The sequence below is a fragment of the Macaca mulatta genome, chromosome 2 (genome assembly GCF_049350105.2).
Source record: "Macaca mulatta isolate MMU2019108-1 chromosome 2, T2T-MMU8v2.0, whole genome shotgun sequence".
NCBI lineage: Eukaryota > Metazoa > Chordata > Mammalia > Primates > Cercopithecidae > Macaca > Macaca mulatta.
This window is the reverse complement of record NC_133407.1, coordinates 79,056,580-79,081,994: the sequence shown is the minus strand read 5'-3', so window position 1 is coordinate 79,081,994 and position 25,415 is coordinate 79,056,580. Positions and strand designations below refer to the sequence as shown.

The following is a 25,415-nucleotide window of genomic DNA, read 5'->3' as shown; positions in this document are numbered from 1 at the left end:
TGAGCAACTTTTGTCCTGTCTCAGCTGTTCTGCTTCTTTATATTTTGTGAGCTGCAGATTACATCTGTCTTTGAGTTTTGTTAAAGTACAATTTATTTGCAAAGTTATTATCTCTCATTTTCTTGGTTGCTTTTATATGATTTCCATGAGAAGAAGAGGGAAGATCTTGACTTCTGTAGCCAAGGTCTACATATACTTCCTATATACAGTATAGTGTATACTGGAAGGGGAAAGTTTTTGTTTTATTTTGTGTTTAATCCAAATATATAAAGATGCCACTATACTGTAAAGTCATTCGATGTTTGCTTTTTAAACTTCATATTTTTTGGTTAGTGTTTAAAAAGTTCCTAGGTCCAGCTCCAACTTTATTCCACTTTACTTTCTTTCACATATTTTATGCTTCTTTTAAATTGTACTGAATTATTTAGAGTTATTCCAATAGTAGTTATTATTTTTCCATCCTGTTTGTTTGTTTGTTTGTTTGTTTATTTATTTTTGAGACAGAGTCTCACTCTATTGCTCAGGCTGGAGTGTGATAGTGTGATCTCGGCTCACCGCAACCTCTGCCACTGGGGTTCAAGCGATTCTCCTACCTCAGTCTCCCAAGTAGCTGGGATTACAGCCACCTGACACCATGCCTGGCTAATTGTATTTTTAGTAGAGATGGGGTTTCACTAAGTTGGCCAGACGGGGCTTGAACTCCCAACCTCAGGCGATTCACCTGCCTTGGCCTCCCAAAGTGCTGGGATTACAGGCATGAGCCACCATGCCCGGCCTATTTTTCCATTCTTTATTCACCATTTTTTCTCTAGTTGACACTTCCTATCCAACCCTTGCCAATTCTTCCCCACCTCCATGTTTCTTATTATCAATTAAAATCCTATCTGGAATTCAAGACCTACCTCAAATAAGTACCTAATTCTTAAAGCTTTTAAAAAAATCTTTATATATTGTTATAATATCTCTTACATATTTATACAGAATTTGCATTGCTTATATTCTCTTGGAATGATATCTTATTGTATATGATATTTTGGTTATTTGGTTACTGCTTCTAGTTTCCACCAATTGGAAGAAAGGTCATGACTTAGTCGTATTTGTGCCTCATTTATGTCTGAGCATAGAACATTGTGTATAATAGACATTCAATAAGCATTTGTTTAAATAATAAAATTATGCAAAATGCCAAAATTATTTTCTAGAATGCATGGCGCAGTTTCTTCCTACTTCTCACTGATGCACAATATAACCACTTATGGAAATAATTTGGTTCTTTTTTTTCCTAAAACTGCAACCCCTATGGATGTGATTGTAGATGCACTTCTTTATTCATGCAGACAGTAAAACTGTGTTTTGATTATTTTAATTGTCTTATTTCAATAAAGAATAATTTTTTCTTGGCTCTTTATGTCTTGATAGCTGTTAAGTAGATTAAAAAACAAAAACGGAAAACACAAACTTCTATAATCCTCTACCCTTAGAATGGTGGATTTCTATTAAGATATATGCATTAAAAGAACAAACTCTACTAAAATTTAACTTTTAGATGTAAATTGAAACAGAATAGCAGAAGCTTAGAGAAAATTTCCCCAAATACACTCTGTGTTTTACAAAGAGTTTTAGAAAAAGCAAAATTTGAGAATCTTCTTCCCACTATTTCATTTAAATAGGTCTCTTAACAAATATAATTTACTTTTAATTTTCCTCATCATTTTATAGCTTTGAAAGCTGTATTTGATGAGAAAAACCTGTTTCCCAAGGAAATTCTGGATCATGAACGAAAAGCCAAGCAATTATGCCAAGAAAAAAGTTGTGAAGTGAAGAAAAATAAGAAGTAATTATAATAGGAAAAACTTCATCGTCACGTAAAGTACATATATAAAATGCAGAAAAAGCATCAAGAATTCTGCCTTTTATTTTATATTTGAACTTCAGGAAGTTTTGTCTTCATGGGATAATTTAGTACTGCTCTTATCCATCATCTTTCAATTTCTCTGTATTCCTAATAAAATAAATATTGAACTAAAGTTGGAGCATCATCTTGGTATTTATTCTCAAGAATTTTTATATAAAAAATTTACGATTCCAGAACAAAGTTCTAACCAGTTGCCCTTCTGGTTGTTCCTATAGACAAATATTTTTGATCAATTTTCATTGTAAAACCTGCATTGAAATATATGAAAAGTACTGATACAGTAAATATCTACAAATGTGAATAAGAAAACTGTTTCCACTTTTTTACACTTTCTAGTGCTTTTTAAATAATTCTCATAATAGTAATCAGACCTTGTCAATAGCATCACTTCTTGTTAGTTCCTATTGGATTTTATTCATTCTATAAGCTTATTGGGAAATTACTGCATATGATCTACTTCAATAGTTCATTATACTGTACTTTAAAATTGAATGTCTGCACATTGTGCACATGTACCCTAGAACTTAAAGTATAATAAAAAAAAATTGAATATCATAGCACATCAAAGAGGTAATAGTCTTGAAAAAAATCAAAGGGCCTGGGGTTATATAAATGACCCACTTTATGTGGAAAGTCAAGTGGGAAATATTTGGTTCTGCAACTTACTGCCTCTGTTTGTTGACCCATTTTTATTTATAAATATAATCATGTTCCAGGCAACTAATATTATTATTCTGCTTTATTTATTGTGTCCTATAGAAAGAATTGGTAAATTCATTTACATAACTATAATGACTTACTGTATATTTATATTTTAAAGAGTCCTTTCAAAACAAGCTGTAGTCTAAGAAGAATTTTTCAATAATACATGTAGTAAAGGAAAATAATTTGCAATATGTAGGGGACCACTTGGTATAGCAACTGCAAATGTCCATTGTGTTTAAACCACACAATAATCATATGAATATATTAGCTTAGAGCTAAAATATGAGATATGAATCTATTAGGAGAGAGCTCAATTATCAATGGCAGAGTTGAGATTGGAGCCCAGGTCTGTTTTACTTCCAAACCGTGGTATTTGTCATTTATCATTTGGTTCACTTGCTTCTTAATAGTATAAAGCCATTGGAATGAATTCTAACAGTAGACTTTCCAGCACCAGTGGAACAAATATTTTTGTTTGGTGGAGAAGGCAGTGACGGAAAGATTTTCAGAAGACAGCTGCCTATTCTAACTACATTGAAGTGCATTCTGAGTTAGGCATTACGACTGCTATTCATATCACCTTCCCTCCTCATGGAATGAAAATTACATACAGGAAAGACTGTAGGAGAAAAGTATATTTGTCTCTGTGTGTGTGTGCATGTGTGTTTGTTTGTCTGTTGGGTGGTGTGATGATGTAGGAGAGTGTCCTTGTTTTAGAAAAATATAATAATAGAATGTTTACATATGATAGAAATTATGTTTTCAGCTTGCTATAAAATGATTCAGAAAATACTAATTATATGTATATATAAAATGTATATATATACACACACAGGTGACACATATACATATCTATATTTACATCTGTTTATTGATTGGGAGGATAGATATATAGATGAAACACACACATGCAGTAGATGCCAACAATTGGGGAAACAGGAGGAGGTGGAGATGGAGATAGCAGTTCTTTGAACTATATCTGCAACTTTTATGTAAATTTGAAAGTATTTCAAGGTAAATTTTGTTTAAAATATGAAAAGTTGCTTTTGGACAAAAAGATTATTTGAGGTGTTCAAGCAGACACTGGGTAACTGTCTCAAAAGGAATATTGCAAAGACTTCTTGCACTGGGTAGGAGGTTTGATTGGATAATCCATCATTTCAAACTCAGAGCATATGATTTATGAATCATAGGTTGGTGATAGTACAATGGAGTGAAATCTGAGCCAATTCCCAGAAATTTAATGGAATGTTAAGATGTTATAGAAGTAGAATGCGGGTACCAAATAATTTGCAAAGGCTCTTTTCCCCACTGATCCAGCCATCCCTCATGTAAGTATTGAAGGCATGTACAAAAGACTATTTTAGGTACCAGATATTCACATATAAATAGAATGCACCTTTTCTACCCTCAGCGTTCTGAAGTGAAGCTATATAAAACGTAGTGGTTTATTAAACCAACACTGAATGAGCCCACTGGCATAAGTTGGAAATTCATCATTTGGCATATTTTTTTCTGGCATAATTTGGACATTCTTTTGCTCAACATATGTTACTTTTTACCCTTGAAGATAGCTTTGTTTGATGTGATAGCCTGAGATAGTGCGGTTCATATAGACAGACCTTCTTTCTATAGCCTACTACATGTGCATAGTATTATGCTGTAACTCTAATTCCACCCTTAATTGACATCAGGGCTGCTTCTGTCAAAGGAATTAAGAAGAGTTGTCTCATAAATATATTCAATGAGAAGGGAACTTTTAAAGGTATGAGAGTTTATTTTAATGTAACTGTTTCTAATAATTTGGAGAAAAAACACAAAAAGAAGAAAAAAGACAATATCTTTTTTATATGTCTTACTCTTCTTTTGTAACTCACAGCATCTAATTTTCTAGGCAGGTAGCAGGATCTCACCTATCAACTCTTAACAGAACTGAAGGCATTATAAGCTGTTTCTCAAATTAGCATTCAGATTCAATTACTTATGATCCATTTTTCTATGGTAAAAGGAATTGGTCACATTAAAATAGGATATGTCATAATCTTCAATAGGCTACCTTGTTTGTATTACTTATATTTACACTAAACATAATTTAACCTTTTCTTTTGACAGAACATTTTCCTATTATCACTCAAAATTTAGGAACAATCTTGACCAAGAAAAATTGCCTGAAATGAGTCCTTGCTTAAATGGAAGAATTAACTTTTAAGTTCTTTACTGTTGAGGGCATTTGCTTATATATTTTTAAAGTTTGGAATTAAGTGCATTTTTACTTGAAAAAACTATAAAAAGATAAGAAAAATGATGAGATAATAACTGTAACCCCTTGTGTGGTTTTTATATCTATTCCCAGGTTTATACTTTACAGTGGGGCAGTAATGGCAATCAACCTTATACTAAGACACCTTGGCTTGTATTAATGAATAATTTCCCCCACCCCCTGATTTTCTAGGAGCAAAATAGGATTGAAGAAAGAAGAGGTTTGGGAAAATATTTTAAAAATTTGTGCAATATTTTATGGAAAATTGTATTGTCTTCATTGTCTATTAAAAGAGTATAAACCAGGGAGAATAAATTTATGGCTATTGCTTTTTACTCCTCAAGAGACAGGAAAATGAACATTCTGCCTGAACTGCTCTAATATAAGGTCCTTGCAGAACAATTTCATTAAATGGTCTTAGTAGGACAGAGTGATGGTCTCTGCCATTGGTAGGAAAAGTAATGGCCTATTTCTGGATAAATCACATTGTGATCTGAGCAGTGTACAGACATAATAATGTGGTAGCCAAGGGTACTGATGATGTATGTTTGCTGGTGTCAGTAAATGGGTAGAAAAGCATTGATTGAATGATAGTCTTGACATTCAGACTTAATATTTATGTAGTGCAGTGTGAAGCAAGTAGAATGATAGTATTCTTGTGTTGCACAACTCTTTTTGGAAAATTATCTCTGTGTTAACTTAAAGCTACACTAGAGTATGCTTATGTTAGAGTAGGAAATATTAGAATAAAACTCAAGATCTAGAAAATATTTGGAGATGCCTATATGGGAAATCAAAAATTTTAGTTGATTACTAGATTATGGCCTGCAATGATCTACTCTCAGGCCTATTTTAAGTTATAGTCATGTTAGGACACGGAAAGATGTTATCAGGGTCCTCCGTGAAATAAAGCGAGTGTAGATAGCTTTAAATGGAACTCATTTTATTAGTTAATTTATTAGTTAATAAAATGAGTTCCATTTAAAGCTATCTACACTCACTTTATTTCTTTTACACGAGTTTATCAGCAATAGTATTAAATTTGGGGATCAACAGATATTTGTTTAATTAAAACTGGCCTAATTTGTTTCTCTTCTCAAAGGCCATGGATAAATAATACAATGTGCTTAATATCTGATTACCATTGAGGTGATTGATTTGAACTACAAAAGTGAGATGAAACCCATTAAATTATGCATTTTTTTATTAATGACTTTTTATTAATGACCTTTTTGCAAAGAAAATCGTGTAGAGTTTTAAAAGTATATAAAGGTAACACCAATTTTTATCATTAAATTACCTACGGCTAATAGTATTATCCTGATATATTTTGGCAAATCCATTATCTTTTTTGCTGGCCTTTTTGCTCACAATAAAGAACGTATTTATTCAATATCCACTCTTTTTCTTAAGAATTCAAATGCACCTTATATCCACAGGAAAATCCTCTGACTATTGTATAATTTGACAAATTGTTGAGAACTCTGTACATGCAGTAGTAATTTGTCTCTGTTTCCAGACTTGATTTAGCTTTATTCTTTTTCTCATAGGCATTCTGAAATATTTATGACGAAGTGCATTGGTAATCTGATGTGGGAGTCCTGTGAGAAACAAAAAGAACTAATTACTAGCAAATTTACAACCACCAGCACATCCTTTCAAATTCTGTGCAACTTTTAAAATAAGTAAAATAATGGATAAAATAATAATATGAACTTAATAATTTAAAAAATTCTATAATTGTTTTATTTCTCAATTCTTGCACATTTCATCAGTTGATCATTAACCCGATCATGTTAGTTCTGAATTCAAATGTAGTGAACACCTGCTTTGGTTCTAGAGTAATTAATCAAGCAATGTTCAAGATAAGTGGAGTTGGCCTTGATTGCTCAGGTGTTTATGTACGAGGGTTTTCCTGCAAGCATATTTTAGTTGTAATATTCCGGTGAATAATCAGAAGCCAATTTGGGGTAAGTACCTTAGAAATAAATAGCTTTTGAATAAGTATATATGAAATAACATTGTGTATGAGTGTTTAGTAAAGTAAGGAATGGCATTTCAATTTGCTTTGGTGTAAAAATCATTTGAATTTGTTTAATTAACATATCGCTTTTATTCTCCTTAAATGAATTTCACTACAAATCAGAAGACCCAGTTCTTATAGGACTATTCATCAGGTTGTTTAGTTCAGCAGTACTTTGTGCTTTCTGATAAGATATGATCCAAAACCCAATGAGGCAAGTGAATTTGTAAAACAGATATTTGTCTGAGGTTATAATTTATTAAGTGCTTAGAAATTTTCTAGAAAAAATGGATACTCAAATAATACAAATTTAATTATTAAGATTATTAATAATATTGAGAAGGAAACTCTAATACTGAGATTCTACCGCAAAGAAAAACTTACATTTTTAATAATACTGTTCATTATTCTAATATAAACCAAATATATAAAGCTATATCTAATGTATTTCCACTTGATAACTTAAAAGTACTAATAACATTTTGACTGAGTATCTACAAGCACATATTTTGATCAGAAGTCTTCTGAGAAATTGAATATATTAGAAGATAATGATACATAGACATTTATTTTGCATGTAAAACTTCTCTTACTCACTGGTTTTTAACTATTATTGCACTGTCATTTACAAGCTTGTATGCTAAATTAATCCCTAATGAAACATTTGCTTGGTATTAATAGCATATGTCTACATCTAAAGTTTCCCAACACATTTTCTAACAATTGCCTTGGATTGTTTTTTGAGATTTTTGTCTTTTGCAAATGTATGTCTAAACAAATACAGTTTAACAAAATACATTGAAAGATAATTTGAAATATCTAAATAATAACTCCATAGTTTAGTTTGGAAGAAAATTTGACTATTAGTAATCTTTATATATAAATACAGTTGTTCTTAGTGACTCCTACCCATTTGTGGGTCATGGTGGCCCCCTTAATGATCTGCAAAACACTCTAGAAATGTAAGTCTCTACTTAAGGCTGACAACACACTATTCTGAAGACTTTCATCTTTACCACTAATTAATGGTTACGTTCTGGTAACTTACTGATGGATACGTTTTTAAGGGTTACTAACATGTGTTATTTATAAGGTAAAATTATTGTTACTAAAATTTATGAGGCCTTGGAGTCAGCATTCTACCAAATATGTGGTAATATTGCAAAACTAATTCTGCTTGAGGTATAATCAAATGGTTGAATTTCCTGCAATTTTAGTGGAGAGCACTTTAATAGGGTATTATTAATCTTGTGAATTGTTTATGGTTTTCAATTGCTGCTACTCTTATGTTAGTATTTTTGTCAATTCTTTGATATTATATTTCATTTATTTATATTTTTTCTTTTACAATTTCAACTTTTATTACAGATTAAAAGGTACATGTGCAGGTTTGCTACATGGGTATATGGCCTGACACTAAGGTATAAATGATCTCATCACCCAGGTAGTGAGCATTGTACTTTATTGTATCATTTATATTTGATTGCCATTTTGTCTCAAACTTTGCAGGTTTTCTGCATTGCATTTTTCTTCTTTTGGAAAAGCAGGAAGAGGGCTTTGGGTTATTTTGTCCTAAGAAATAAAGAGTGAGGAAAATTGTAAAAAGTTAGCCCGATTACTCAGTTATTTTAGAATACATTAATTTTCTAATATTATAGGTCTAAAATCACACGGGAGTAAGTCTGTCTTTATTCCATTTCTCCTCGTGATGTATAAATTACTGTAGAGTAGACTGCACAGAAGGTTTACCTGATGTCAGAGTTACAGTTATCCCACTTAAAAAGCATGAGAAAAGATAGAAAAAACTATTGTATAACTATTTGGAGATTCCATTGCCATTGATAACATTCCGACACTGCAGTGTATTTTTTGATTTTTGTTACAAAGCTACAAGTACATTTTCTACTGGTTCTTGAAGATATATAAGCAATACCATTAGCACTTGAACCATTTTTTCTAAACAGATGATACTTAGAAATCTAATTGTATAGAGTTCACTGGTGCTAGTAAGTTCTATTAAGATAGAAAGCTACAATAGGTAGAAAGTTTTCTGTTGAGCTCTCTATGGAAAACTCTATTTTGAAAATGAATACATTTTGATTTAAACGATACAGAGGAATCAAAATGGACACAATCTTGTTGTGGAGTCTCCTATTGCTGTTTTTTGGAAGTCAAGCCTCAAGACGCTCAGCTAAAAAAAATACCGAATTTGCAGTGGATCTTTATCAAGAGCTTTCCTTATCTCATAAGAACAACATTATATTTTCACCCCTTGGAATAACTTTGGTTCTTGAGATGGTACAACTGGGAGCCAAAGGAAAAGCAGAGCAGCAGATAAGACAAACTTTAAAACAACAGGAAACCTCAGCTGGTGAGACCCTTACATCTCCTTACTTATACTGGATAAGATAAGGACACATTCATTTTTTAATATTAGAAGTTCAGGATAAAAATATTTTAATAAGTGAAAATGTAATGAAAAGTAGAAAATCGTAATAAAATGGAGAATTGTAAATATAATTTTCATTTGTTTAGAATTATTTCCTCTAAAAAGTTACAAAAATTATTGAGAAATTGACATCTGTGTAAATGTAAAATTAAGTATATATTTGTACATTTTCTTCTGGTTTGTTTTAGCCAGTTTTAATTACTTAAGATTATATTGGGCGTGCATATGTGTGTGTATGTACTTAGTCATAAAATATACATCTATATACATACATATTATTTCACTATCACTATGTTGTGATCATTTTCCCATGTAATGGAACTGATTCAAAATACAATTTTAATTACTGTATCTTATTAGAAATACCGTTACTTATTTAGCCTTTCTTCAGTAGGTTGTCTCCAACATTTCTTTTTAAAAAAATGCACCTTATCTGTAACAAGACCAAGAAAAAACATTAATTTCTTCATTTTAAGAGGTTGTTAGTAGTTTTAAAAGGAAAGTAGGAAAAAAAAAGGATTTAAATCATCAGAGGTCTTTGTGCTTGTGAATGCTGGTTGTTTTGTTGGAGTCTCCTCATGGTCTGTCTGGGATAGTGTCTATCCCTCTTACTGGGATATTGTGCTTTTGTGCTGGCATCCCATTTGAAAGAATTGTTGCTCGGCTGGCGTGGTGGCTCACACCTGTAATCTCGACACTTTGGGAGGCTGATGCGGTGGATCACTTGAGGTCAGGAATTCGAGACCAGGTTGGCCAATGTGGTGAAACCTCATCTCTACTAGAAATGCAAAAATTTGCAGGGCATGGTGGCATGTGCCTATAGTCTCAGCTACTCAAGAGACTGAGGCTGAAGAAGTGCTTCAAACCAGGAGGTAGAAGTTGCAGTGAGCTGAGATCGTGCCACTGCACTCCAGCCAGGCAACACAACAGACTCCATCTCAAAAAAAAAAAAAAAAAAAAAAAAAAAAAAAAAAAAAAAGTTGTTGCTCATCTCCTTAGCTATCTCATCCTCTCAGTTTCTGTAGTTGTTTTAATTTTCAGCTTTTGGATTACTCTGAGATACTGTGTTTTAAATATAGATTTTTGATTTGGGAATTTAGTTGCTACAACTATAATTTCAGTATATTTTTCTTGTCACAGGGTAACTGTATTTATAAATTTGCTTTCCTGAAAATACTATTTACAAGATTGTATTTGCTTCATTTTAAATAAAGACAATTTTATACAGAAAAGAAGTTGGTGATAGTGAAGTGAATTGTAAGAATTTTTCTTTGCAAATAGTGCATACTGAAGTCAATGTATTCCAGATTTAACTTGATTAATTTCAGCAAATCCCACTACACCACTCCCAGAAATGTTTAAATCACATGCTATAGCTTTGAAAAAGTAATACAATATTTGTGAAGATACATAAATTAGAGTCTGTGGAAACTAAATGACTTTAAATGGATACATCATATAGAGAAACACAGAAGTTTTAACAAGTGTGAATTGTGAATATGATAAAGTAATAATAATAATGCACTGTCAAAAATACAGATAGCATATCAGCCACTGTTTCATGCGCTTAATGTATATTCTCTCATTTAATATTTATAGTTAGTTTGTTAGGCAAACAACCTTCTAATAAACCTCAGAAAATTGAGACAAAGAAAGGTTAAATAATTTGCTCAGCACTAATTCCTAAAATAATTCAGTGACAATTAAGAATATAAGAGCAATATATTCTCATTAATACATTAATAAGAATATGAATTATTATATATTATGTAAGACTCTCAGTGTCCTCAGGTCTTCTTCTTTACTTCATTGTCAAAACATCTGCTCTGAATTTACCACCTCCGTTTTGCTGAACATCTGTTAATACTCCCTTTTACTTTACCTCTGTTAGTGCTGATGACGAATGAAAGGCAAAATTGAAGGTGCTTCTTTTTTCCACAGGGTTTGAAAAGAGAACGGGACATGAATTCCTGTCCCAGTTCTGCAACTAAATGACCTTGTGATTTGGCACAAGTAACGTCACTTGTGAAGCTTCTTAATCTCTCTGGGCCTCAGATTCCTCACTGTAAAAAGAAAAGTTGAGGTTAGGTGATTTATTTGGACCTTCTGGCTGAAATAATCTATAATTCTATGACTACCTTTGTTTTCATCTTTGGATCTCCCATATGCACACAAAATTGGCTTTTAGACTTTTACTAGCAGAAGAGAACATGCACTGAATTTTAGAACATTTTCTGGAGGTCTGGTACAATCAAATCAAGAGCCACATTCACCCATGACCTGTGGGTTATCCATGGCTCTATTTTAGAAAATGAAATAAACTTGTTCTCATTACTTATTAGGAGATATATATATACACACACACACATATACATATATATACATATATACACATATATATGTATACATATGTGTATATATACATTTTTTTGATCTGTGCTAAAAATGTCATTAATCTAGAAACCAAATAAAATTTATAGAGCAGCTAATGTTATATTCTTCTCCAGACTTATACTGCTTGGTGACGTTTTTTTCATTGACTTCTGAGTTCAACGATTTATCAAAGGGCAGCTGTTTGTCACCTAGGCTTAGACCTTAAGTACATGACATGTACTGTTTGCTTTCACAAATGATTTGGAACTACTTTTTCTCCCCTTATTTTTTTTTTATTCCTTTAAAAATGTTCATGTATTTCAGATTTCTGAAAATTAGTTTCAGATTCTGTCACTTCATTTCTGACCTTAATTAATTCTTTTGGAAAAGCTCTCATGTCTTTACTCAGAAAGGCTTTTCTGGAGCCGCCTAGCGATGGAGATATTTGTTTCAGGCTTCAAATAGCAATAAATGGTTACATCTGAAATCATTACATAAATCGTAAAATGGCTTAACTTTCTTCCCTTCCTAATGTAAGGAATTTCAGGGTTATAAAGAATTACTGAAATTCTTCAGATCTAATCATATGGAAGCAAGTTTTTTTAATATCTGAAATTGTTTATACCTGTGTCTATATACTAGTTAACAGAGAATCCTGGAGTTTGAAATATAATGTAATATACTTCATAAAGCCTCCTGTGAGATTGTGAGAATGCCAGGCCAAAAAGGCAAGTAGGGACTGAAATGTAGTCTCTACCCAGCTGGACAGGATGAGAGGCCAAGGAGCTGCCCAGCCCCCAGAGAGGGAACTATTTTTATTTGCACAAAGATGCCCTATGGGCTGCTAGCTTTCTGATTTTAAAAAAATGTATTTACACAAGCATAGGTACACACACACACATCCTCCTTATTTCCAATAGAAATCTAGTAGTAAATCCCTTTTAATAATACCCAGTTTTCTTGAATAAAGATTAATTGAATATATCAACTTCTACATTATGAAAGTGGCATTTGCAGTATTTAACTGAAAATATAATGAAGGCCCTGAAAGAACCTGTTTGAAATAGAGTTACAAGACTTAATGATTGAGTTCTAAGATTAAGCCAGAAGGAAATGAAAACTGTCAGTACACTTTGGCAATGAACAGGAAGCTATTGAACCAAATATCAGGGTAGACTTCTCTCATAGGCATATATAGCTTCCGGACAACACGGCAGTCAGAACAGTCCAAAAATAAACAATAGGCCTAAAGTGATTATTTCAGTTGACTCTGACTGACTTATTTTGGCTAGTGGTTAGAGTTAAAATGGTTAAAGATTTTTATGGTTGATGTCGACAGCCAAAGTATATAAATTCATGAATTGTAGAAATAGGCAATTCTGATTCTTACGCATCTCTAGAGATGATTACAGAGGTTGCCTTGTAAATTTTAAAACCTGTACAGGTGCGGTTGCTTATAAGAGAACAATTTTTTTCTTCAGCTGAAATAAAAGTAATATTGAAAAGGATTGCTCATCACTGTCATATCCCCATCAGCATTCATTAGCATTCCCTTTTCATAGGAATCACATGCTCACGTTATGCAAAGAATAAGATTCTAAACATAAACTTCAACAACTAAAAATGAGCTAAATGTGACTATCAAGAGGGACTTCCCTTCAGCTTCTATAAATGCATATTCTTGTTTTTGACAAATTTCAAATTTACATGGACGTTCTTTTTTCCATATAAAAGATGATTTCTCTACAAAATGCATATTCTACAGGAGATACATCCTTAAAATATTTATATTAACTTTGAAGGGATTGTTAGTTATACCTAAGGGTGCAAAAAATGGTGATATGAATCAGAGTGCTTAGATAGCAAAGCTGAAAATCTGTTGTTTTTATGTTGTTCAATATGCCAATATGTATTAAAATTATTTTCTAGGGGAAGGATTTTTTGTACTGAAGTCATTTTTCTCTGCCATCTCAGAGAAAAAACAGGAATTTACATTTAATCTTGCCAATGCCCTCTACCTTCAAGAAGGATTCACTGTGAAAGAACAGTATCTCCATGGCAACAAGGAATTTTTTCAGAGTGCTATAAAACTGGTGGATTTTCAAGATGCAAAGGCTTGTGCAGAGATGATAAGTACCTGGGTAGAAAGAAAAACAGATGGTAAAGTTTCCCATTTTTTCTAAAATTATTATTTGCCATTGTATTCATGGTTTTTAATATCCTAAAGTAAAGAATGGCTGAATATTTTCCTACTGCACTATGGATCAGAGGAATCAAATGTCCTATTTCATTTCATTGTTATTTAAATTAATATTAAATTACAAAACTGGAAAGAAATTGTAAGCTGCTTTGAAAAGTATACTGATTATTTTATTTTTAGAGATACTTGCTTATAGACTTTTTAATGAAATAATTTTAATAATAATTTTTGTTAAAACCTAGATTTTTCAGGTATAAAAGCAGAAATAATCTCTTTGGCTAGGTAGAAGTTAAATCTGTCAATCCCAAATGGCTTCTTTCCCACAGATGCTGAAAACGATTAACACATTTTAGTTGAATGTGTTAATATTTAATAATAAATGTTAATAGTTCTATCATAAACATGGTAGTCCAAACTTTAAAGGCAAGCTAGCAAAAATTTCATAGTTTACTACAGAGGGATATAGTAAATTTAAATTCATACAAATCTCAGTTGAAATCTTGGAAAGTTATAAGCTATGCTCCATTTAAAATGAAGATATTATTAAAACATTTCAGAATTCTTTGGAATTTTAATAATAATATATGTGAAGTGACAAGCATATACCAAGCCCTCAATTAATAGTACTTTGTTTCTTTATTTAATCAGCTACGAAAACTGTTGTTATAAGACATATGCCTTATAGGAAGCCTTATATGGGGAAGCATAAGTTGAAAGTGTGAGATAAGTGTGGTGAGTCATGTTCACAGCTGTGGGAAATGAGGACATCACTAGACAGCTCCATGGCACCCAGTCATGCCTATTTCTCATAACTTGGAAAAACTCACTGGACATAGAAGTAGGAGATCAGTTATCTGGAGGAAAATAATCATGCTAGTAACCTCCATTCTCTTCCCTTTCCAATGGTCAGTGGACGCAGCTGTCACACTGGCAAGTTTGGGTGTACCATTAACTTACTTATGACGACTGACATGTTAGAAGACCTTGAAATAGACAGAATAATAACAGTAAATATGGAAGAAGAAATATCTTTATTCTTTATGTCTGACATACAATGGATACAAATGATCTTACTGAAGAGAGTCTACGTATATCTAAGTTTGCCTAAAACAGTCTCATATTTCTAATTTCGTAGTGAAATTCCATTTGCACCTGTTTCTTCATGAAATATTTAACAGCAATCCTGTTTATTCTCAAATTTACCATATTTAGATGATAACATGCCCTATTCAAAACTGATCTGCAAAAGACACTTTTGCTTTAATTCTATTCAAAGCGATTCCACTGAATCACTATTGCACATTTCTTCTTACCTCCTCCTCCACCCACTTCCTAGGAAAAATTAAAGACATGTTTTCAGGGGAAGAATTTGGCCCTCTGACTCGGCTTGTCCTGGTGAATGCTATTTATTTCAAAGGAGATTGGAAACAGAAATTCAGAAAAGAGGACACACAGCTGATAAATTTTACTAAGAAAAATGGTTCAACTGTCAAAATTCCAATGATGAAGGCTCTTCTGAGAACAAAATATGGTAATGTGAGAAACCACAGTTCCTAAGCATAGTCTTGAGAATTGCCAAGTATATTTGATATTTTATTTTGTCTATTCCAGGTTATTTTTCTGAATCTTCTGTGAACTACCAAGTTTTAGAATTGTCTTATAAAGGTGATGAATTTAGCTTAATTACCATACTTCCTGCAGAAGGTATGGATATAGAAGAAGTGGAAAAACTAATTACTGCTCAGCAAATCCTAAAATGGCTCTCTGAGATGCAAGAAGAGGAAGTGGAAATAAGCCTCCCTAGGTTAGTGATGTTATTTTATTATACGAGTTCTTACGTTTCCACTTACGTAGGATTTTGAGCAGTCAGCTGAAAGGTAGCAAATACCTGAAAAGTCTATTGACGCAAATGAAAATACAAATGCATTTGGAAATTTTACTCTACTTTTGGATGCTAAAGCAGGGTTTACCTGTGCTAGCATTGCTTTACTGTGAGAAGAACTGAATTTAAGGGCTTAGTTTTCTCTGAAAAAGATAAGTATATGTCTTAAAATTAGAATGTTGGGATTAGAAGGAATTATTGTCTTTTTATTAGGCTAATTTATCTTTCTCCACTTTTTTCCTGATTAGAATTTTTAATATTTATCTCTTGTTAAGAAAAAATAATTATAATGGTGTGTTTTATACAATTGAAAGATATGTCATATCACTTTGACAGATAGTGCTCTAATCATTGAATTATAAACAGAATCCTATAGTCAATTTTAGGTAGTTAGTACAAAATGGAAATTGCAAAGAGTTATCTCAGGAGGCAGTAATTATGAACTAATTTTTTAACATCATGCGTCTAAGGGACAGGAGAAAATTCAAAGAGAAAGTTGTGCCCAAATGACTCAATTCACACTCTACCCAAGCTTTTAAAAAGAGATTTATGTCCAATAGGTTATATACTGTCGTTTTATTTCTAAATTTTCTTTCAGACTCATGAATCCCTAATTATTTTGTGCTCCCCTGTTTCTGGCCATTGGTCTCTTAAACCTCTTGGTTTTTACTTCCTTTTCCACTAAGCCAGGATCTAGTCATTAGTTATTTCAATCATAGTCTCATTAACATTTTTAATGTTTTTGCCTCCTTGTCTTTATCCCTTTCCTAATTCTCTTCTCAATTATCCTCAATTCTGAGTACACTCAAGAAGCCACTCCTGGCCAGGCATGGTGGCTTATGACTATAATCCCAGCACTTTGGGAGGCTGAGGCGGGCAGATCATCTGAGGTCAGGATTTCGAGACCAGACTGGCCAATGTGGTGAAATTCTGTCTTTACTAAAAATATAAAAATTAGCTGGGCATGGTGGTGGGTGCCTGTAATCCCAGCTACTTGGGCGGCTGAGGCAGGAGAATCAGTTGAACATGGAGGTTTGCAGTGAAAGCCGCTCCTGTTCTTCAACTACTGCAACTACTGCAACTGTTGATTTTGTTGGAGCAAAATCCTGGAAAGGAGTAACTTCTGGCCTCACCAAGACTAGAGCTCAGCACTCCTTGCTTACTCTTGAGAACTTTCTTTACTCCTACCCACACCACACCAGGACATTACTTCTCTCCTTCACTTACTACTCTAGGTTGATTTCTCTTACTTCCATCAAGTGTGCCAGTCTCCTATATCCTAAAGAAAACCTATTGTCAGGTAAACTTTCTCCTCTTTATTTATACAAGTCATCTCAAATTTTATGTAAATCTTTATTAATCTTTACCTTCTTTGATATTGTGGAGAAAGAAGTATCCTCTACTTCTCACATCCTAACTCTGGGATCTTGATCAAAGTATTATTAAGCATCCCTTTTTTTCTAGAAAAGCTTTCTTTCTTTAGTCCCCAGGACACTACTGATTTATTTCTTTCTCTCTTTCTGGAAATTTTCCTTGTTCCTTGACTGACTCTTATTTTGTTTCTGTTCCCAAGCAAAAATTTTATCAGTTTCATCTTCAGAATTTTCCTCTTCTTACTCTCTCTGAGAAATATTATTTATCCCCTGTTATTCTGGTTTTTAAAATCTGAATCTCTAACCCCAACTTCTCTTTCATTTCCCAGCCATTTGAATATCTCTACTTGACATTATTCTTTTTTTCAAAGGATTTTTTTAGCACCTACTGTGCCAAACACTGGAGTTTAATGGTGTGTATGACAGATTGTTTACCTTCTAATAATGAAATAATATTTTTTGAAATTAAATTGTTTATTTTCAAAGTTGCTTCTCTTAGCTTTGAAATGATCACTTTCTTGGAGACAAAAACAAAATTACTGAGTTTGAAAACTGTCTGTGACATGTACCACCAGTGGGGTCTCAGGAGAGTCACTTGACCATTTTGAGTTGCGGTTTTCTCAATTTAAAATGTGGATAATGATACTGATTGCCAGATTTTTCAGTCTAAATAATAATGCATAAGCCCCAACCTCAATTGACAAGAAGAAATACAAGCTTTCACCAGAATTTCCTTTGACAGCATTTTTAGGAATCCTTAGAGGAAAGTTTCACAGTCCAAAAATCTGTCCAAGCTGCCACAGTGTAGACAACTTCGAACTGTTTGGCCTTATTCTCAGCATCTCCACTCCAGGGCCACACTTCCCATACAACTACTCCCACAGCGTAGACAACTTTGAACTGTTTGGCCCTATTCTCAGCATCTCCACACAGGGCTACACTCCACACTTCCCATACAACTACTCTCACAGTGTAGACACAGACTTCTCTCTTAATTCTTCCAAGCACAACTGTTATGGGTTGAGTTGCATCCCCCCACCCAGTAACTCAGAATGTTGCCTTATTTGGAGGTTTTTACAGAGTAATGAAAGTGAAGTCATTAGGCCGGGCTGTAATCCAACATGACTGGTGTCATCTGAAAAGGAAAATTTAGACAGAGATATACATGGAGGGAAGATGGTGTGAAGAGACACAGGGGAAAAAATGGTCATCTACAAATCAACGAGAGGCACAGAACAAATTTTTCACTTACAGCCTTCTGAAGAATCCAATACCGCTGATATCTTGATTTTAGACTTCTAGCCTCTGCAAGTGTGAGACGATCTATTTGTGATTTAAGATACCCAGTTTGTAGTACTTTGTTATGGCAGCCCTAGCAAACTAATACAAGAAGAACGACTTCAACGTTTAAGCAAATTTTACTGAAATCTTGGTGATAGTGAAAGGGGCTTACAACATAGAAAGCAATTTAAAACCAGGTACCAATCATGACAGTTCCTTGAGTGTAGACTATTTCTTGTACCAAAGAGTCCTCTTCTGTCCGTTGTTATATTTAGCCTACCATTGCAACGGTACTAGCACCCACCTTCACCCAAAAGAGTTATCTTTACACCTCCCTCCTATTCAGCATTCAGAGTCCTTCACCATTTCCCCGTATAAAGAGAAAGTGACCCAGATTTTCTTCCATGCTTTCTAAGGCCGGTTTCCCAGTTGTGACAAGAATCTATAGTTGCCAGGTGTGGTGGCTTATGCCTGTAATCCCAGCACTTTGGGAGGCCAAGGCAGGAGGATCTCTTGAGCCCAGGAGTGCAAGACCAGCAGGAACAATAAAGAAAGACCCTGTCTTTAGAAAAAAAAAAAAACAAAACATCAGTTGGACATGGTGGTGTGTGCCTGTAGTCCTAGCTATTGTGAAGGATAAGGCAGGAGGATCGCCTGAGCCCATGAGTTTGAGGCTTCAGTGAGCTGTGATCCTGCCACTGCACTCCAGCCTGGGCAGCAAAGCAAGACCCTATCTCCAAAAAAAAAAAAAAAAAAAAAAAATCTATAGCAGAGATTTCAGTGAAAACAATGTTTTCATATCATATAAAATAGCTTATGCCCTCGTCATCTCAAACTCCATCTCCCTCTCACTGGTTCTGCTTGCAAAATGAAAAAGCCCATTGTATTGCTTTCCCCAAACAAAAGAACAATTTGCCTTAAAACCTGAATTTGAATCTTCATTTATATAGAAACAGAAACAATAGTTGGCAGTTGTATCCCCCTTTTCCATACAAATTCCAGCCACCAATGATATTTAAAAACTTGGCAGTTTCAGTTACAGTATCTCATTACATACTTCTATTCATAGCACAAAGTCTGGCAACTAGAAGGTGCTAAATAAATGACAGCTTTATTTTATTTTTTTCTTTGTTAAGAAGATCACTGCCTAGTCAGTACCAAACTAGAAACAATGTCTTCTCTGAATTCTCTGACTCCACTCCTTTCTCTTCTGTGTGGCAGGCCCTTCTCTGTGGTGTCTGACCAATAACTTCCCATTAATCCTCCATGGTTTCCCTTGAAGTTATTGCTTCCATGTAGATATACTCAAATATGCCTAGTTAGAGTGAACCATTCCTTACCTACATTTCTAGAACATTTCAGGAAAATTTACATCATAGCACTTGTTACACGGCATTTTTATTTCTTGCTCACATTCCTGTCTGTCCTATTAAAATGTGATTTCTGGCCGGGCGCGGTGGCTCACGCCTGTAATCCCAGCACTTTGGGAGGCCGAGGCGGGCGGATCACGAGGTCAGGAGATCGAGACCATCCTGGCTAACACGGTGAAACCCCGTCTCTACTAAAAATGCAAAAAATTAGCCGGGCGAGGCGGCGGGCGCCTGTAGTCCCAGCTACTCGGGAGGCTGAGGCAGGAGAATGGCGTGAACCCGGGAGGCGGAGCTTGCAGTGAGCCGAGATCGCGCCATTGCACTCCAGCCTGGGCGACTAAGCGAGACTCTTGTCTCAAAAAAAAAAAAAAAAAAAAAAAAAAAAAATGTGATTTCTGGGACAGCGGGTTAGGTCTCGTTCATTTTAGTTTCTGTTGTTCCTAGCATGCTTCATGGTATATAGTATGTGCTAAATGAGTATTACTGAGTTAAAGTACACAAATAATTTCAAGGAAAGAAATTCTATATTATTTCTCTTTATTTAATTTTAAATATCTTCAAAACCAGAATTCAACTTTCCAGTCACTCTAATTTATTCTCTTTGGGGACCCTGAATGAAGCTTTCCCCCCTTTCCATACATATGGCATCATGAAAAATAGGACATTAGACATTTACTTCAAAACTTCTCTCTAGAGAAGGAAAAGTGAGATTTTTTTTCTAAATTCAGAGGATAGAAATTTGTTATTGTTTAATCACATTAATACAGAATTACATGTAAAATGTGTTCATTTTTTACTAAATTAATGTCTTCTGATTTGTTAAAGGAACAATTTGCTTATGTATTTGGTTCATTAACAATTTTAACTTATCAGAACACGTTTATGAATTAAGTTTCCTGAGCACTAAAATCATGGATTAAAACTTCTGAAATACATTTCTCCCAAAAGGAACAATTTCCTCACAACAAAAGAATACCTGTTGAAAATATGCATTTGGTAAAGAAGAGAGAAAACAACGTAGGCTCAATCAATGTTTGCGGTAGACTGGCAGATTTATATTTTATTACTGAATACTGTGGTTCTTTTACATCTGAATAAATGTGTAATGGCTTTCAAACTGATAACTAAATATTTTGATAAAATTGGAACAGCTTAGTCAACTGCATTAATTCCTAGAGCTGCTATAACAGCACAACGCAATAGAGTAGGTGGCTTAGAACAACAAAAATTTATTCTCTCACAGTCTGGAGGCTAAATGTCAAAATCAAGGTGTCAGCACAACAGGCTCTCACTGAGACTGTTAGGAGAATCCTTCCTTGCCTCTTCCTACCTTCTGATAGTGGCTGGAAGTCCTTGGTGTTCCTCTACTTATAGATAAATCACTCCAATTATTTCTTCTGTTGTCATGTAGCCATCTGTCTTTGTGTGGTGTTCTCATATCTGAGGATACCAATCATATTGGATTAAGGCCCATTCCTATTTCCAAATAAGGTGACATTAAAAGATACTGGGGGTTAGGGCTTCAACACATGAATTTGGGAAAGGGGGTATGCACAATTCAACCCGTAACACCAACTGTAATAAAATCTATATTGTTGTAAAACAAAATAGCTCTTTGGTAGCAAAGTTTAGTACATGCCAAGAAAACAACAACAACAACAACAAAAAAAAACCAACCCATAAGAATGCTTATATTTAAGCTATAGTAGAAAGGAGCATGTGAATGACTATTTATAGTTACTGCTTAAGAAATACTTCCCCTTCCCCTCTATTGTGTATAACTAGTTTAGAATTGAGGCCAATAAGATATCTAAAAATACTCGAGTGCTTTCCATTATTTATTATCTGTAATATACTAGATATATAATTTTGGACATCATCCTGCAATTGAATGTCAGCTAAAATAATTATATTACTTTGTCTAAATGTAGTATGAGATCCTTTAAAAATTTTAGTAATAAAGTTTCCTTTGGTTGAAGAGTCTAAAACAAAATTGCTATACGCCAGATTCTCTCTGTAGAAGAAATATTCTGAAAATATAGTTTAAAAATTGTGTGTATGGGCAAAAATGATAGTTTAATACATATAAGGTAAATAAACACATAACTTTTAGCTTTGTGAAGTGTTAGCATTTATATTTTAATAGTAAATGTTGTGATTTTTATCATCTGACTTGGTTATTCTCCCATTTCACAGATAAGAAAGCTGAGACACTGAGAAGATAAATTGATTGCCATTGAATGAGTATTGACAGGGAAGGATTAGCTCTCATGTCTGTTGGGTCACAGCCTTATTAGTTTGTCACAGCCTTATTAGTTTGGTAATGATTAGAAAGTGTATTTCCTGTTCAAAAACATTGATTGGGATTCTACTGTGGGCAAGAGGCTGGGATAGATGTAAAGCATTAGGTTCTCTACTGATAAGATGGTTACCACCTATTGATAAAATGGAATAGTACTAGATTTGTGCAAGAAATTCACTAAGATGACCCGGCGCGGTGGCTCACGCCTGTAATCCCAGAACTTTGGGAGGCCGAGGCGGGCAGATCACAAGGTCAGGAGATGGAGACCATCCTGGCTAACACGGTGAAACCCCATCTCTACTAAAAAAAATAATAATAATAATACAAAAAATTAGCCGGGCCTGGTGGCGGGCGCCTGTAGTCCCAGCTACTCCGGAGGCTGAGGCGGGAGAATGGCGTGAACCCGGGAGGCGGAGCTTGCAGTGAGCCGAGATCATGCCACTGCACTCCAGCCAGGGCGACTGAGCAAGACTCCTCAAAAAAAAAAAAAAAAAAAAAAAAAAAAAAAAAAAAAAAAAATTCACTACACAGCAATGTACAGTAAGTACTGAAAGAATGGTATAATCAGTAAGCATTAGAAGGTTCACAAAAAGGGAGAGTGCACAGGAAACTGGAATTGTAAACAAAGGCTTCGTGAAAGAAGGACTTGAGTTGGGTTTTAGAAGAGTTGAGGAATAAATCCTATATGCAATGAAGAATTATTGACTATGTCCAAGTAAGGCGATGAAATGATTAAGTCAGTGTTTTAAAAAGGTATATGTAGTAGTCAGAATTGTTCACCTTGGATAACTTGTCTGAAAAATTTCCCTGTTCCTCATTTACCCCCCACCCCTGTCTACGGTCCCTATTTTTCTATATAACTTTTATTTGTCCTTAAAATTAAGTATGAGTTTTAGAAAGGCTTTCTGATCTCTCCATGCAATATCATACAAGCATCTTCTCTTCTCCCCCTGGGAAAAATTCTCCTAGTACCTTGTGTTTATTTCTGCATAGCAATTGCATTAAAATGAATTGTTTGTCTTCCCCTCTGACCCATAAGCTACTTGAGGTGAAGAGCTGTGCATGTTTTCTCTCTGTGACTGCAGCAAAAAGCATGTATATATAAAAAGGTAGCTATTCAATGAACATTTGTTGCTTTAAACTGATCTAGTGGTAATATCCCGGATTTGATAAAGAGGGAAAGACTGAAGCCTAAAAGATCAGTTTAAAAACCACTGCAACAATTCAGACATTAAGTAAAGAGTGTTTAAAGGGAGCAGCTTCACTGGGAATAGTAAGGAACTGGTGAAGTTATTGGAATGTGTGACTAACTAGTAATGGGTTAAGAAGAAATAGGTTGTTTTGGGGTTTCAGGCTCAACTTACTAGAAAACAAGAGGGCTGTGAATTCTTGCTTTTTTGTCGTAGTCCTTATCTGGGCACCATGGACTTCTAGAGAGGTCTAGGATATACTTCCAAGGGTCCTTGAAACCCTGAAATTATTTGCAAGTTTATGCATGTAAGGTTAGGTATGTATTTTCCTTGGGAGAGGCTTTATAGTTCTCACTAAATTTTTGGAAGTCTAGGCCTTTAAACTTGTTAAGCACTACAGTTCTATTCAAAAGTATTTATCTTAATAATAGCCATAGTCTTTCTGAGACGTATCATTCTTTAAAAATATTGACTGATGTGGCACCTCACAGTATCTTTTGTCAATTGTTGAAATCAGATTACTGAAAATAATATTGAAGACCCAGAGCCCTGCCACTTTCTTACTATATAACTTTAAGCAAATTACTTTTCTTTAAGATTTTTCTATTCTATTAAATGCAATAATGATAATACATGCCTCTTACTGTTGTGAGGACTCCATGAGATAATGTGTATACAATTTTTAGTACTCAATGTTAGCTAAATATTATTTGTATTATTACTCATTTAATTCTAACAGTGGCCATATATTATAATGCCAACATCGTAATAGGTGACCCCCCCATCATATCTCATTTAATTCCTCAATCAATTTGATGAAGATCTAGTTTTATGTTCAGGTTACAGACAAGATGGAGACAGGCAAATACCTTGCCTGTGGTCACACAGCTAATTAATGGCTGAGCCAATACTAGAAGAGGTCAGCCAGGCATCTGAAAACAGGTGACTATAGGGCAAGCATGAGAGGGAGCACAGAACAGATCAAGCAGTCAGTGATAGAGTGAGCAGTAGGATGAGAGATCTGGAGTAGCTGTACCAAGGAAACTTTTCAAAACATGTAACACTTACCACATGACATAAAGGGTCATCTTTTTGCTGGTTAGAAATTAATTCTAGGCTTGACCAGCATTGGTTCTATAAGTGGGTGAATGTAAATTGTGTGTGGGTGGAAGGAAGGCAAGGAAAATGAGACTGCATATGCGAATAGATACGTTGTGACCAGCTGCAGTAGTGATTACAAAATGTTCATTTACTTTGACCTATTGGACATGGATAAAAATGGGAATACTAGGCATACATTATGCATCCAGATGTTTCGTATGTGACAGAAAGTATTTTAAATTCAGTCTGTGAGGTTAATAGATTATTTTAATTATTTTACACACACAGACTCTCTCTCTCTCACACACACACACACACACACACAGAGGTAATTGATTGGAAAGTGACTGGAATTTACTGTGTACTCACATAACCATCTAGGGCCACCGTTGTCAAAGATTGTGTTGTATTATTCTCCTCACGAGCAACCCTAAGATTTGGTTTGGTTGATTTCAGCTCTGAACAGTACAAGTGATAGGGTTTGGATTTATGTCTCATGTCAAATTGCAACCCCCAGTGTTGAAGATGGGGCCTGGTGGAAGGTGATGGGATCTTGGGGACAAATTTCCCCCTTCGGTGCTGTGCTCATGGTAGTAGAGTTCTCACGAGATCTGGTTGTTTAAAAGTGTGTAGTCCCTGCCCCCTGTTTCTCTTCCTCCTATTCCAGCCGTGTAAGACATGCCTGTTCCTTTTTGCCTTCAGCCATGATTTTAAGTTTCATGATACCTCCCCAGTAACCAACAAATGCCAGCATCATGCTCCCTGTACAGCCTTTGGAACTGTGACCCAATTAAACCTCTTTTCTTTATAAATTACTCAGTCTCAGGTATTTCTCTCTCTCTCTCTCTCTTTTTTGAGACTCAGGTATTTCTTTATAGCAGTGTGAGAATAGTGTAATACACCAAGAATGACTCAAGCCCACTGTATCAAAGCTGGGATTTCAGATAATAAGGACACAAACCCAGAGGGAAATTGATCCAAGGCTTTTTTT

At 34.4% G+C, this 25,415-nt stretch overlaps 2 protein-coding genes across 10 annotated transcripts in view; both read left to right on the top strand.

Moving 5' to 3' along the window:
* WDR49 (WD repeat domain 49) overlaps positions 1-2,027 on the top strand; it is a 187,050-nt gene extending 185,023 nt beyond the window's left edge. For all 5 annotated transcript variants that reach the window (XM_077991631.1, XM_077991632.1, XM_077991629.1 and 2 more), the window contains one exon: positions 1,720-2,027. In XM_077991631.1, coding sequence (XP_077847757.1) covers positions 1,720-1,838 — 119 coding nt within the window. In that variant the 3' untranslated portion in view covers positions 1,839-2,027. The remainder of the gene's footprint in view (positions 1-1,719) is intronic.
* Positions 2,028-6,708: 4,681 nt separating this feature from the next.
* Positions 6,709-25,415, top strand: part of SERPINI2 (serpin family I member 2) — a 31,875-nt gene continuing 13,168 nt past the window's right edge. For 2 of the 5 annotated variants that reach the window (XM_077991628.1, XM_077991627.1), the window contains exons 1-5: positions 8,277-8,324; positions 9,018-9,274; positions 13,655-13,885; positions 15,262-15,456; positions 15,537-15,729. In XM_077991628.1, the coding sequence (XP_077847754.1) occupies positions 8,284-8,324; positions 9,018-9,274; positions 13,655-13,885; positions 15,262-15,456; positions 15,537-15,729 (917 nt within the window). In that variant the 5' untranslated portion in view covers positions 8,277-8,283. Of the gene's footprint in view, positions 6,851-8,271; positions 8,348-9,017; positions 9,275-13,654; positions 13,886-15,261; positions 15,457-15,536; positions 15,730-25,415 lie in introns of those variants that run through there. The other 3 variants (XM_077991625.1, XM_077991626.1, XM_077991624.1) reach the window with 3 other exon arrangements.